This window comes from Bos indicus x Bos taurus, chromosome 10 (genome assembly GCF_003369695.1).
Source record: "Bos indicus x Bos taurus breed Angus x Brahman F1 hybrid chromosome 10, Bos_hybrid_MaternalHap_v2.0, whole genome shotgun sequence".
NCBI classification, from domain to species: domain Eukaryota; kingdom Metazoa; phylum Chordata; class Mammalia; order Artiodactyla; family Bovidae; genus Bos; species Bos indicus x Bos taurus.
The window spans coordinates 30827571-30842652 of NC_040085.1; the positions used below are offsets into that span (position 1 = coordinate 30827571).

Consider the following 15082-nt stretch of genomic DNA (forward strand, 5'->3'; position numbering starts at 1 on the left):
ATCCCATGGACAGAGGAACCTGGCAGGCTACAGTCTGTGGGGTTGCAAAGAATTGGACACGACTGAGCGAGTAACACATATGGGGGTAGCCTACAGTTCAGTTTTCTAGTCATTTTCCATTTCAGACATACACCTCCCATTGAGGGGACAGATTTGTTTTTTTTTTTTCCTGTGCTTTCTGGCTTGTAGGATCCTAGTTCCCCCGCCAGTGATTGAACCCAGGCCCTTGGCAGTAAAAGTGCAGAGTCTTAACCACTGGACCACCAGGGAATTCCCAGGACAGATTTTGAAAACATTTCTTTAGTACTTAGAAGTGTAGCAGTCCGACTGTTCATGTGATTAAAGTTCCCATGACGGTATTTTTTTTATTGCAACCACAAAGAGGTAGAAGAGATTTAGGGAAGGTGAGCATTGTAGTATTTTTGGATGTATTTTCTCTGTAAACAAAACTCATGCGGCTACTTTGCCCTCTCAGGAACTCTTGTCCCTGGCAAAGCGGAAGCGAAGTGACTCTGAAGAGAAGGAGCCGCCCGTGAGTCAGCCTGCTGCCTCCTCAGACTCAGAGACGTCTAACAGCGATGACGAGGTGGGTGTGGAGGGATAGGCCTCTGGTGGGCATTTGAGAGTCCTGACAGCCTCTTTTCCTTAACCTGAGACCTTCCCGCCTAAGATCTGTGAGAATTTCCTAGGGAAAGAAAATTGTGTCTGGAAAGCTCTCACATTGTGCTGTTCTCTGTACTGCTAGTTACCCAGCAGGTATCTCTGCAGTGCATCCGTGACCATTTTTTAGTCTTTTATTTTCAGCACTCTTATAGAAGGGGCATAACTTGTTAGTCACCATCTCTTTTATTTTTTTATTAAATTTTTAATCCCATTTCTATGTTAGAAAAGAAATTCTATCAAGAATGCCAAATTTTAGTGGAAAATACTTTAGGAAGACAGACAGGAAGCTTTCTTTGGGTAGACATAATCAACATCCCCCAAAGTGGTGTCATTAGGTATTACGGAGAAACATCCAGCTGTTCATTGTTTAAGCCAAGGTGACTTTCCCAATCTGCTGCCCACCACCAAACAAGGCCCTAAAAATCCAGAACTTTAATGGAAGAGAGAGATTAGGGGAAAGGTCTTTGAAACACTCCTACATGTTCCTCATTTGATTTAAAATACTTTTCTTCCCCTTAGTAATTTCTTGGAGGGAGGCTGGATATCACCTTTGTGTTTAATCTCTTACCCTGCAGTCTAGGAAAAAAATTTTATTAAAAAAATTTTTTATTTTTGTATTTATTTATTTCATTGTTTGGCTGTGTTGAGTCTTGGTTGCTTTGTGCAGGCTTTCTCTGGTTGCAGTAAGCAGAGGCTGCCCTTTATGGTGGCTTCTCTTGTTGCTAAGCACAGTGTACGGGCTTCAGTGGTTGTAGCACTCGGGCTTAGTTGCTCTGAGGTGTATAGGATCCTCCTGGACCAGAGATCGAACCTGTGTCCCCTGCATTGCAAAGCAGATTCTTAACCACTGGACCACCAGGGAAGCTCCCTAGGAAAATATTTTTAACAGTGTACTAACAGTATCTTGTTTTAAAGTTCCACTGGCGTAAAAAAAATTTTTTTAGTATAATAAAATTTAGTTAACAGCCAGAACAGTATTCACCAGTGCCCTGCATATACAGGTTAGGAATGATTGCATTCTGATTGACTGTAGTGATATTCTCTTAATCTTAAATAATTTAACAGACCTAAAATTGTTTTGACAATAAGAGGTAGTGAATGTGTGAATTTTATTCTTTGTTTCATTTATTTTTCATGGAGGAACTGTAATTCCTCTAAAATTGATAAAGTAACCCAATCTGTTAGAAAAGCAGTGGGCTTTATGAAATAATTTGCTTTTTCTATTAAAAAAAAGCAAAAATAGAACAGAAAAATCTTGAAATAATTCCCTTCCCCACTATTCCTACATTAACTACTTTCATTTTCCATGTTTTAGAAGTCAGCTACTACAGTGTAATCCCAAATCTGTGTTGTGTTTGGAATACCCTGCAGCATGTTTGTGGTCTTTGTACTTCCTTAAGGAAAAAATCAGTAGCTATCCTTTGAAACTCCATAGTACTATCATTAGATCACTCCTGAGTATGCAGTTACTACAGGGATTCCCTTCATCCTTTTGAACTGCTTCTACCAAGCGGTCAGAGTATGTATCATCTCCACAGCATTAGAGGAGTCCAAACATGTGCTAGGGTAGATAGAGCATCATAAACTTGTCTCCAGCTTAGGATTCCCTTTGTCACTCGCAGCTACTTACCAACTCTTGAGTCTTCATCCTTAGAACGCTACCAGCTACTTCTATACTTACTAGAGAAAAAGCTGACAGGCAGGCTGCACCCTGTCTAGTAGGGAATTAAGAGTTTGAGTAACTTTCCCCCCACAAGGTTGTTAGCTCTTGTAGCTCCCTCCGCATCCCATCCGCCAGGCTCACTGGCTTCTTGCAGCTCTGCTCCAGTCTTCTCACCCTTCACTGGAAATAGCAGTCTCTATTTCATGGCCATTCTGAAAGGTGCCTCTTTTTTGGTCTGCATTATCAGTCTCTGGCCCAGGCTACTAGCTTAAGCACAGAGCACTGCAAAGTTAGGGTGAATATTTCATTGTTTTCGACAATTAAAATCTTTTTAAAAAAATGCTACCAACCACTAGAGAACTCAGTAGTATGGTAAATTCAGATTTATGGCTCCATATACACATCCCAACACTTTTCCCCTCCCACATGACTCTTCTATGGTTTATTGTCATTAGCAATGATAAATACAGATAGAAGTATATTGTTCCCCTCAGATTTGCTGGAACAGAAAATTTGTCAGGAACAACTGAGTTAGGTTAACGGGTGGTTTGTCTTAAGGAGAGACACGCACTGACTTTAAAACAAGAAGATATCTAGCTAACTGGTAGGAGTGGGGAGGGAGATACAAAGAAGTTATGAAAGTTTCCTATCCAGAAAAAAAGTGGGTACGGTGGATATTAAGTATAAGGTTCAATTACGGGGACTTCCCTGGTGGTCCAGAGTTAGGACTCAGTGCTTCTGCTCCCTGGGAAAGGGGTTTGATCCCTGGTCAGGGAACTAAGATCCCACAAGCTGTGTGATATAGTCAAAAAAAAAAAAAAGAAAGAAAACGCTCATTTCAGGAGGGAATAGTAGAGATTTCATTTATAGTCTCTGTGGGGGGGGTGGCGGGGGGAGGGAATACCTAACTTTAATGGAAGAAAATATGCTTTGGTATTATTTTTGGTGAGTGAATTATTCTCAATCATATCTTGGGCACATGAGAAAATAAGAAGTAGAACTCTTTCTGTAACGTTTACATTGACCATGACTGGGAAATTGGAAAACTCACCTCAATGGTAGTTTATAATGTTGTGTTGTGGCATTTTGGTACCGTCACTTCTTGTCCCTGAAAGCATTTGATAAGAGAAGCACCACCAAGGGTGCGGACAGGAGTGGCAGGGAAGAAAAACAACAAGCTTAGAAGGAAGAGAATTAGCAGTGCTCATTCATGAGATGAAGTTTAAAAAAAAAAGTGGCTGAAACAAAAGTCTACTAGGAAGAACAGTCCTAAATCGGGTAGTTCAGAGTCCTTTTTAGAAACACAGTGGGTCTCGTGGAAACAGATAGCTGCATCTCGATAAGACATAAGAAGAAAGCCTAGATTTTCACTTGGTACCAGTAAAAATCATGTTAGATACCAAGAAAACCTTTTTTTGTTGTTGTTCAAAGCAGAATATAACTACACTAGACAAAGTAAGGGGACATCAGACTTATGTCCTAATATCCTCAGCCTGACCGAGAATGATTATTTAAAAAAGCTTCATGTACAGCCCTGTTTTCTACACTTTTGAGAAATAAAAGCATCTGGCCCAGCCCTGTTGTTCACTGCTTGTCATGCCAAGTTTTTCTTCCCTAGAACTTGTGTCAGCCCTCCTGGACGAACTTCATGCTCCAGCTTACCACCTCTTCAAAACTCTGGTCTCTTCTTGCTTTCCCCCATTCCATTGTTTTCTACTTTCTTTCTTTCTGAAGCTTCTTCTCTTTCCCTTTTATCCCGTTAGTCTTTTGGGCGCTCCCAGGTTGATCTAGTTGCACTCCTTCCTGTTCCACTACTTTATTATTGCTTGCTGGCTCCAATATTTTTAATAGGACATTTTGAAAAGGATACTACTTTTACTTAAAATTCATTTAGTAATAACTTTTCCAGGAAGTTGGCCGAGATACCCAAGAGCAAAGTTTTGTTACTCCCTCACCATGCAGATAATACATAATCAGCACGTACTTCTGATAAAGGCTTTTACCGCCAAGCTAATGTTTTTCAGTGTGTATATTCATTTAGTAAGGTTTTCATACACACAATACTTGTAGAAAAAGATGTTCCATGGAGATGAATTATCCCAATACTAAAACTAAACTCTTAAAAGTTTAAATCTATTATATTTGAAACTTTTGGATAAGTTTTGTCAAATATAGTTTTTTAAGCTGATTTAGTCATGATTATGAAGGGCAGTTCTTATACTGTGAAATAATGACTTCCAGAATACTAGGCTGTGTAGCGCTGGTTTGGGTACCTTTCCTTTTCCCCCCACTATTGTAGGTAAGCAGTGGCCATTGTCTCGTCTCCTAGTGATGGCTCTGCTTCCGGCTTCCTGTATCTGATCTGCTCTGGGGTCAGGAAGCCAGGGTCCCATAGAGTTTGTGTGAATATTCTGCTTAAATTTAACAGTAGCTGTTTGAATTGCTCATAAGCCTTTTCTTTTTTTTAAACATACTTCTTTGTTCTTGGCTATGTAGATTACCATTCTGTAGCACCTCATTTTCTAGAGACCAAAAAATCTCATCACAAGAAAAATAAAGTGATTTTCATGGACCACTTGCTTAAACTGTGTACAACAGATTCTGACACTTCTTACCACACAGTGCAGTGGAATATTGATTATATTTTACTTTGTTTTTTGGTATCGTTTCTGTTTCACTTTTTATCTCCACAACCACATTATAAGTTTTTGTGATTGAGTGTAGGGATTCTTGTGATTGTGATTTTTGTGATTGAGTGTGTTTTCCAGTTAAATATGCATGATTATTTGAGTATAAGGTATAGTAGTGTTCTTTGTACTGTGATTAATTACAAAGTAATTAATTTTTTTTAAGGAAAAAAAAACTTAGCTATTCCTCATGTCCTTTAGGCTGACATTTGCATTTACTCCAGCTTGGCTGATCCTTTTCTATCTTCAAGGGGAGAAAGAAAACCACCTGAATCAGGAACCATGCCCTCTCCACACAGCTCTCTATCGGCCACTGTTTAGATCTAGAATAATGACTACTGAACCCTTTTGACAAATGCTTCCATTTAGTATAATACTCAGTTCATATGGAATCCTACAACTTGAAAACTCCAAGGGGTCGTAGAGATCATTTGGACTCCTTTATTACAGATTAGAGAACAGAGGCTCAGAGAATGTCTGGTTTCCTTTTCCCATCATAAAATAGTACCCTCCATTTATATAGCGCTTCATGGTTTCTGATGTGCTCTAAACATCTTTCATTCAGTCTCCTTTGAGTCTCACACTACCCTGGTATTCAGTCAAGTATTATTCCTTCTTTACAGATAAGGAAACAGTCTCAAGTTGAGGGCTTGGGCCTTATTCCAATTCTTTGAACCTCTATTCCTGTAGTTTATCGCTAGCTCAGCTATTCTTCTTAAACCCTACTTACCTCAAAGTATGTCATTTCACTCTAAATTAATTTCAGGAATAACTGCACTACAGTGGTTTCTACTCGGGGTCCTGAGACCTAGAATATGATCTTCCTTGCCCATTAGAGATAACCTCTCTGAAACGTTGAAGTTTCTTTGCTTTTCTGTCTCCAGGATACTCAGAGTATGCAGCATGTCAATGCTACCCAAGTCCAAAGCAGCCACGCCCCACCCCATGTTCCTTCCTGTCTTTCAGCTGAGTGCCAGGAAGGTCAGCTGCTTCCCAGAGTAGGGACCTGCTTATAATACACCCTACACACTCAGTCTGGCACAGGGTGATGTAGTAGTTCCCAGCCCTCTTTGTATTATTAGGTAATTGCCATCCATTAGAGTATTTTTTACAGGAGTGAGAGTCAAAGTGCTAATTTCTTTTAATTTATTACTTAAGAAAACATCTTCCTTCTAGTCGCTGTTTTAGGTCTCCATCGCTGCATATGTACATAATGCTTCCCTGGTGTTTTGTGTGGGCCTGCTTGCATGTGAGTGCGGGGGAAAGCAGGATGTCAGTGTGTTTGAGTCCTGATTGATCCACTGATCCTTTCCCTTTTCCAGATTGTTTTTAAGCAGCTATCCTCAGGGGATGCTCTGGCTCTGTACTCATGCAAATCGGCAGGCACTTGCTTTCTCATTCTTGTCTTCTTTGTGGTGCATTTTAGAGCACTTTTAAGGTCACCACAGAGCTTGCCTTTCATTACAGCCATAGTTCCCAAACCAAATTAAGAAAAGCCAGGTCATTTCTTCTACTCTATCCTGGATGGGGAGAGCCCAAGAGTATCTCTTTAATCCTGTCCTGTACTCTTTAGACTCCCTTTACTACCACTCTCTGGCAATGAAAGAATTAGTTTTCCTTCTTAGAGTCAATAGAATGAGACTTTTATAGGAATAGGTAAGCAATCTCTGGGCTAATGGTTGCTGTTGCTGCTGCTAAGTCGCTTCAGTCGTGTCCCACTCTGTGTGACCCCATAGACGGCAGCCCACCAGGCTCCGCCGTCCCTGGGATTCTCCAGGCAAGAACACTGGAGTGGGTTGCCATTTCCTTCTCCAATGCATGAAAGTGAAAGTGAAAGTGAAGTCGCTCAGTTGTGTCCAACTCTTCACGACCTCATGGACTGCAGCCAACCAGGCTTCTCCGTCCATGGGATTTTCCAGGCAAGAGTACTGGAGTGGGTTGCCATTGCCTTCTCCGGAGCTAATGGCTGGGTTAAGATTATTTCTACATTGATTTTGCCTGCCACAATTCTTGACCATCTCCTTTATGGTTTATTAGGTTCTGTGATCTTGAGAGGTACGGGGCAAATATTTAAAATATGTACTTGGATGTATTTAGATCAAGAAAACACTCAGAAACCTCTGTATTATAGGAATAAATGTAAAATATTACAAATATGACCTGTTCTCCAGGGGGAAAAAATCTTTTGGGAGATTATCAGGACCAATTTGAGTCTCTTTCTCTATATTAAATAGGAATAATGAGACTGGGCCCCATATTTTAAAGGATTATTTACCTTTAAGTGGTAGAAATACAGATTTTTTTTTAGATTTTTTTTTTCTTAGCTTTAAAAATATTATTTTTTCCCAAAGCTTCATATAATGAACACATATTATTATTATTAAAGATGTATTTATAAGAAGTTTTATTTGTTAAACTAAAGTTACCTACATTATTAAAATTTCCCTGAAAGCCTGTCATATATAGTAAGTTTGGCTGTTTGCCATTGGCATGACAGACTGTATTGAGTCAGCATCATGGGAGGTGAGGCAGCTTTGTGATCTCATTTCTTTTGAAAATTGTTGGAAGGAAACAAGGTTCCCTTCGCACACCTAGGTTCGGCCAGGAAAAGTGAAAGTGAACGTCACTTAGTTGTGTCCAGCTCTTTGTGACCCCATGGACTGTACAGTCTATGGAAATATCCAGGGCAGAATACTGGAGTGGGTAGCCTTTCCCTTCTCCAGGGGATCTTCCCAACCCAGGGATCAAACCCAGGTCTCGCGTATTGCAGGCAGATTTTTACCAGCTCAGCCAGGAAAACCCCTGTTAAATTGAAACATTTTATTTTTTTCTATTTTAATGCTTACCTTTCTTCCCTCTCCCCCAGGGGTTAAGCATCATAAGCTGTAGATGACAGTTGCTAAGCTTAGGCAGTGGCAGATTGAAGCAGATAGACAGTAGAAAAGGAAGACACATGGCTTGCTGCTGCTGCTAAGTCGCTTCAGTCATGTCCGACTCTGTGCGACCCCATAGATGGCAGCCCACCAGGTTCCGCTGTCCCTGGGATTCTCCAGGCAAGAACACTGGAGCGGGTTGCCATTTCCTTCTCCAATGCATGAAAGTGAAAAGTGAAAGTGAAGTCGCTCAGTTGTGTCCAACTCTTCGAGACCCCATAGACTGCAGCCTACCCAGGCTCCTCCTGGGATTTTCCAGGCAAGAGTACTGAAGTGGGTTGCCATTGCCTTCTCCACACATAGCTTTCTGGCACCTCCTAAATTGCGTTCACCTGTGTGGCCTTGCATTTAAGCCCTTTTTGCTCTTACACACTCCCCCCTTGCCCTCACCCAGAATTTCAGAATTTGACTCTGTTGCAGATGAGTAACACTAATCTGTGAGCAGAAGTAGACCCTAGCCCATCTTGATACATGTGACCCCAGTAAGCTCTGCCTTTATGTTCTGAGCCTTTCCATATTACCTTCAGGTAGAAGTATAAAGGGACCTCTTTATACAAAGAAGGGATTTCTGTACAAAGTCTGAAAAGACACCCTGTTTAGAAGAGATGGGTTATGCTCATTTTCATGATCAATATTTATTGACTATCGTGTGCATAGTTGGGATATTTCTTGAAACAAGTGTAAAATCTCTGTTATCAGCATAGGAAGTTAATATATTTTAGCTCAGTTAACTAAGAAACTGATCACTTTGGCCTCTTGGATTCTTTCAAAATGACCTAGAAACTATTATCCTTGAATGATTAAAAATTTGAAATGGTTGAAACATAGCCATTAAAAGCATTGGAATTTGTTTCTAAATGGTAACTAAGTGTTGAAATATTAAAAGTTTGAGAAGTAAATTCACTTACAGAGTTGCCATAATTATATATCACTTAATATATAAATGATGTTTTACTTAATATGTCATTTATTCACTTAAGGTATCATCTAGAACATGTAGCTGTTTTCTTTCATTTGTCCCTTCTTCCTAGCTCCTGAGTACAAAAATAAAGTAGCACTTAAAATAACTGAGTAAATTAAAATGAAAAATTAGAAGATTAAAGTAGCACCCTTTCACAGTATTTTATCAAGGTAAATTAACAGACTGTGGTTCTTAAAAATAGCTCATCTGGAGCATTTCTAAGATGGAAACCTCATCAGAACTATCCCGCCACCCACACCTCCTAAAAAACTCCAAAGTAAATTTACTTCTGATCTTGGCTATTGTTAGATAGGTTCTATAATGATCATATTATAGAAGGAACAAAGACTTGGTGCTTTTAAAAAATATTAGATATAGAAATTTTATGTCAAAACCAGATTTATAATTCAATCTATGATGTTGGAAAGATGAATGTTATTTTTTATCCTCCCCCTCCACAGTTGTTTGTTGGCTTATTTAGTATTGTCTGAGTTTGCTTTACTGGGTTTTTAAAATTTTTTATTGAAGTGTAGTTGATTTACAGTGTCGTATTACTTTAAGGAGTATAACAAGGTGATTCAGATATATCTATATCTATATATTCTTTTTTAGATTCTTTTCCAGTATAGATTATTATAAGATGTTGAATATAGTTCTCTGTGCTATACAGTAGGTCTATGATGGTTATAAATATTATTTTCAGAATACATAAAATGAAGTTTTTCCAAGTAAAGTACTTTTCACCTAAAATCATTCTCCTAAACTGATAAGTTACAATATCAAAGGAGGTATAGTTTAATGTAACTAAATAGTCTCTGTGAATTTTAATAATGATTTTATGGTCTTTCAGCCTTATAATTAAAGAGCTTGATGAAGATGATTTTTTTTGGCCTTGGAGTGATTGTGTATTGCCAGCCTGTTACTTTGATAATACAAATTGCAGGTTCCTTGTATTTAGATGTATGGGATCTCCTATTTATGATCCAATTTAAGCACTGTGTTGTAGTGTGATACATGCAGGTTTTTTTAAAAAGATACACACACATGTATATTTTTCAATAATCTATTATATGCTTTCTGCCTCCTTGGAGTTAGTACTAGTGCTATCGTCCATGCCAAACAGTGGCCTTAATCCTTTTCTCCCTGTGTTTTCTGAAGTTCTGTCTTGCTAACATGCTTTATTCCCCCTGCCTTCCTGGGACCCACTCCAGAACTAAGCTATGCACTGTGTACTGAAACCCAAACATACCAGCCTCTAGTAATTACTGACCTCTCTGCCACAGGAAACATTAGAAGCTGTTTTCTGTACCGAGTTTTAGTTAACTCAGTTGACTTGCCATTAAGATGACATACTTGCTTTTCTATTGATAAAAAGTTATTAATTTTTATTTATTGTATCAATTATCTACTGTCTTTAAGAAATTATGAACCAAAAGTTACAAAGTTTTAAGTAAAATTTCAAAAATCATTATCTCTCTTCCTATAAAAGTGTATTTGTTTTGGATTCAAAGCAGTAGAGACTCTTGAAATTGTTTTGATGAACATTGGAAATTCTTAACTCTCGAATCTTACAACTTTTCTCAATAAAATTCCTGTTTCAATTTTCCTTTTTCTTTTTTCCTTGTAGTGGACTTTTGGGAGCAATAAAAATAAGAAGAAAGGAAAAGCCAGAAAAATAGAGAAGAAAGGAACCATGAAGAAACAGGCGAATAAAACTGCTTCCTCAGGCAGTTCGGACAAAGACAGTTCAGCGGAGAGCTCAGCTCCTGAGGAAGGTGAGTCAAGTCAGACCTGGGAGTGAACTCTTACATGGTAGAAGCTGCAGAATCAGAAATCAGGGGGAAAGATACCTGATTTACAGTATGGTCTCTGCCTTTATTGCAAGGTTCTCTAATCTTCTCAGTATCTGTTTAGAATCTGAATGAAGCAAGAAAAATACATGCATCTGACTGTATGTCAGATAATGCTGTTTCTTCAATTTCCTGAGTTTGATCATTGTATATTTGGTTATATAAGAGACTCTCCTTTTTACAAGAATTACTTAAGGGTGAAAAGTCACAATCTCTGCAGCTTACTCTCAGTTCAGCAAAATAAATGATAAAAATTTGTACGTTGTTTTATATATGTAGACAGAAAGTAAGTTGGTGATGTTAACAATGGGTATTCTTGCAACTTTTTTCTTTGGTCTGTAATTTTTTTGAAAATACAAAAATCCAATTTAAGAAATCATGCTGGTGATTTCTTAATCTAGCCTAAGATTCTGTAACCTGTGTTTGTGTTTGCCGAAGGCAGACCAAGAATTTTCACCAGGGAAGTGAGACGAACATGTTCCACTTCACCTAGGAGAGCTGAGGAGGAATGATTATCAACACATGTCTTCTGCAGCATCACCTAATCTTGTGTTTGGGCCTGTGCTGCAGGTGAAGTGTCAGATTCTGACAGCAACAGCTCCTCCTCCAGTTCAGATTCAGACTCTTCCTCAGAAGATGAGGAATTCCATGATGGCTACGGAGAAGACCTCATGGGAGATGAGGAAGACAGGGCCCGTCTGGAACAGATGACAGAAAAGGAGAGAGAACAAGAACTGTTCAACCGCATAGAGAAGAGGGAGGTGTTGAAAAAAAGGTAAAGTAGTAATTCCTTAATGATACATTAATAGAGTAATTTTCCAAAGTTCGCATTTGGAGCCCTGTCTTCCTAGGGTTTGAGACTTAAAATTTTGGGAATTCCCCCGCGGTTCAGGGGTTAGGACTCCACCCTTTCACTGCTAAGGGCACAGGTTCAATACCTGGTTGTGGAAGCAAGCCATGCAGCACAGCACCCCCCATCCAAAAAAAATGACTTGAAATTCTCATTATGTATGAGTTAGGAATCTATCTTTCTAGCGTGGTTTTTTTTTTTTTTTTTTTTCAAACTCTAATGTTAAATTGCTTTTTGGTATACAAAGGTGTTTCAGTATTTAGGATTACATGTGTAAATGACAAAAGTCTTTCCTTATCTCCTAAAAGAATTTCAAGATGAAAATAAACTTGGGTTTCATCTCAGGAAATAGTCCTCAGAACTAGGATTATTCTGTCCCTACCTGATCATGTGAAAGAAACATAGAAGCGTTTTCTTTGGCAGCAAGTAGTCCCATTTCATCTGGGAGCCTGGTTGTCCCTTCTGGAGACCATGTTAAGTCTGCTCAGTTATCCGAGACAAGAATGTTTGGCTTTCAGTCAGCAGCAAGTCATAGACGTTTGTTTTGAGTGTGGATGCTTCCACGGTTACCTATATTGGAACAAACAGGACTTAAGAAACAGTACCAGAGTTGCCAGATGGTTAAGAATGACTTCGAAAATTTGTATTTCTGAACTGTGGAGAGCATAGCAAAAGGTTCTAAACCAAGGCCAGTAGGGCCCTATGGCAAAATCACCAAGTAGCTCTAGAGTAGTGGGTGGCTTATCTCAAGGTTGGTTTTTATGTTTTTTACCTTATATGAATAAGGCAGTTAAAGAATGTTTGCAGTGAGGAGAATTAAGACAGAAGTTCAGAGCCATTCTCAGAAATTTAGGGGTTTGTAGCTCATTTGTTTAGCTGCAGGGCAGTACATGGTAACTCAGAAACTTTTGTGTAAACATCACTAGCATCCTAATGTGAGATGAAGTGGCGGCACCAGTAATGAGGCATCCTTTTCAGTGGTGTTTTGTTTTTTTGGGGGGGGGGTTTATTTGTTTGTTTGGGGGGTGGTTTTGTTTGTTTTGTTTTTTTGTCTTTGTTTTGACTGCTTTGCGCAGCATGCTGCTGCTGCTGCTGCTGAGTCGCTTCAGTCGTGTCTGACTCTGTGCGACCCCATAGATGGAAGCCAACCAGGCTCCCCCATCCCTGGGATTCTCCAGGCAAGAGTACTGGAGTGGGTTGCCATTTCCTTCTCCAATGCATGAAAGTGAAGTCGCATGCGGGATCTTAATTCCCTGACCAGGGATCCAAACCATGCCCACCGCAGTGGAGGCTCAGTCCTAACCACTGGACCGCTGGGGAATTCCCAAAGTGTTGGTTTTGGTTGTTAGGTTCTTCCCCTATTCTAGAGCTTTCCCTTTTTTATTATTTATTTACTTACTTATTCAAGCTCACTGCATAAAGGTAACTTGGTTGTGTAAAGAGCACTGATATTTTCTGTCAGAAAGTCTAGGCTCAAGTCCAACTCACTAGCCAGGTGATCTGACCCTCCTCCTGCCTCAGCCTCCCCTTGAGAAATTGTTGTAAGGTCAGAGTGAGATGATACATGTAAGAACATAATATAAATATAAACTTATTTTAAATTGAGGTATAGTTGATATACAATATTATATAAGTAACATGTATAGTGATTCACAGTTTTTAAAGGTTATATTCCATTTATATTGTTTATTGTTGTTCAGTTGCCAAGTTGTGTCTGAGTCTTTGTGACCCCATGGACTGCAGTACACCAGATTGCTCTGTCCTCCACTATCTCCCAGAGTTTGCTCAAATTCATGTCTGTTGAATCAGTGATGCTATCTAACCGTCTCATCTTCTGCCACCCTCTTCCCCTTCTGCCTTCAGTTTTTCCCAGCATCAGGGTCTTTTCCAGTGAGTCGGCTATTCACGTTAAATAGACATAGTATTGGAGCTTCAGCTTCAGCATCAGTCCTTCTTACGAATATTCAGGGTTCATTTCCATTAGGGTTGACTGCTTTGATCTCCTTGCAGTCCCAGGGACTCTCAAGAGTCTTCTCCAGCACCACAATTCAAAAGCATTTATTCTTTAGCACTCAGTCTTCTTTATGGTCCAACTCAACATCTGTACATTAATACTGGAAAAATCATAGCTTTGACTATACGGACCTTTGTCAGCAAAGTGATGTATCTGCTTTTTAATATGCTGCCTAGCTTTGTTATAGCTTTCCTTCCCAGGAGCAAGCATCTTTTAATTTCATGGCTGCAGTCACCATCTGCAGTGATTTTGGAGCCCAAGAAAATAAATCTGTCATTGCTTCCACTTTTCCCCTCCTGTTTGGCATGAAGTGATGGGACTGAATGCCATGAGCTTAGTTTTTTCAATGTTGTATTTTAAGCCAGCTTTTTAAATCTCTTCTTTCTCCCTCATCAAGAGGCTCTTCAGCTCCTCTTCACTTTCTGCCATTAGAGTGGTATCATCTGCATATCAGAGGTTGCTGATATTTCTCCTTGCAATCTTGATTCCAGCTTGTGATTCTTCCAGCATTTCATATGATGTACTGTGTATAGGAGTTAAATAAGCAGGGTGACAGTGTACAGCCTTGTTATACTCTTCCCAATTTATATTGTTAGTTATTGTAAAATATTGGCTATATTCCATGCTGTACACTATATCCTTGTAGCTTATTTTATACACAGTAGTTTGCACCTCTTAATTCCCTACCCCCATAGTGCCTCTCCCCACTGGTAACCACTAGTTTGTTCTCAGTGTCTGTGGATCTGTTTTTTTGTTTTTGTTGTTATATTCATTAGTTTGTTGTATTTTTTAGATTTCACATCAGTGATATCATACAGTATTTGTTCTTCTGTGTCGGACTTCCTTCACTTAGCATGTGCTATGTTGTCAGTCATGTCTGACTCTTTGCGACTCAGAGGACTGCAGCCCTCCAGGTTCCTCTGTCCTTGGGATTCTCTAGGCAAGAATACTGGAGTGCCATTTCCTCCTCCAGAGGATCTTCCCCACCCTGGGATTGAACCCACAACTCTTAGGTCTCCTTCATTGGCAGGCAGGTTCTTTACCACTAGTGCCACATGGGAATCCCCTTTCTTAGCATAATCCCCTGCAGATTCATCCATGTTGTTGCAAATGGCAACGTTTCATTCTTTTTTATGGCTGAATAGTGTTCTGTTGTGTGTGTGTGGATGTGTGTGTGTACATGCCACATCTTTATCCATTCATTGCATATCTTGGTAATTGTAAATAATGCTGCTATGAACATGGGAGTGTGTGTGTCTTGGTTGAATTAGTTCTTTGTTGTTTTTGTTAAATATATACCCAGGAGCGGAATTGCTGGGTCATGTGGTGATTCTGTTTTTAGTTTTTTGAGAAACCTCTAAACTGTTTTCCACACTGGCTGCGCCAATTAACTTCCTCCATTTGTTCTTTGTGTTCTCTTTGATGATAGCCATTCTGTGACATAATAATACCTCATTGTGG

General features: G+C 39.4%; 1 protein-coding gene across 1 annotated transcript in view; it reads left to right on the plus strand.

Moving 5' to 3' along the window:
- Window positions 1-15082, plus strand: part of RTF1 (RTF1 homolog, Paf1/RNA polymerase II complex component) — a 46828-nt gene that overhangs the window by 12582 nt on the left and 19164 nt on the right. Inside the window, exons 2-4 of the mRNA XM_027553593.1 lie at window positions 476-586; window positions 10535-10682; window positions 11328-11532. Coding sequence (XP_027409394.1) covers window positions 476-586; window positions 10535-10682; window positions 11328-11532 — 464 coding nt within the window. The remainder of the gene's footprint in view (window positions 1-475; window positions 587-10534; window positions 10683-11327; window positions 11533-15082) is intronic.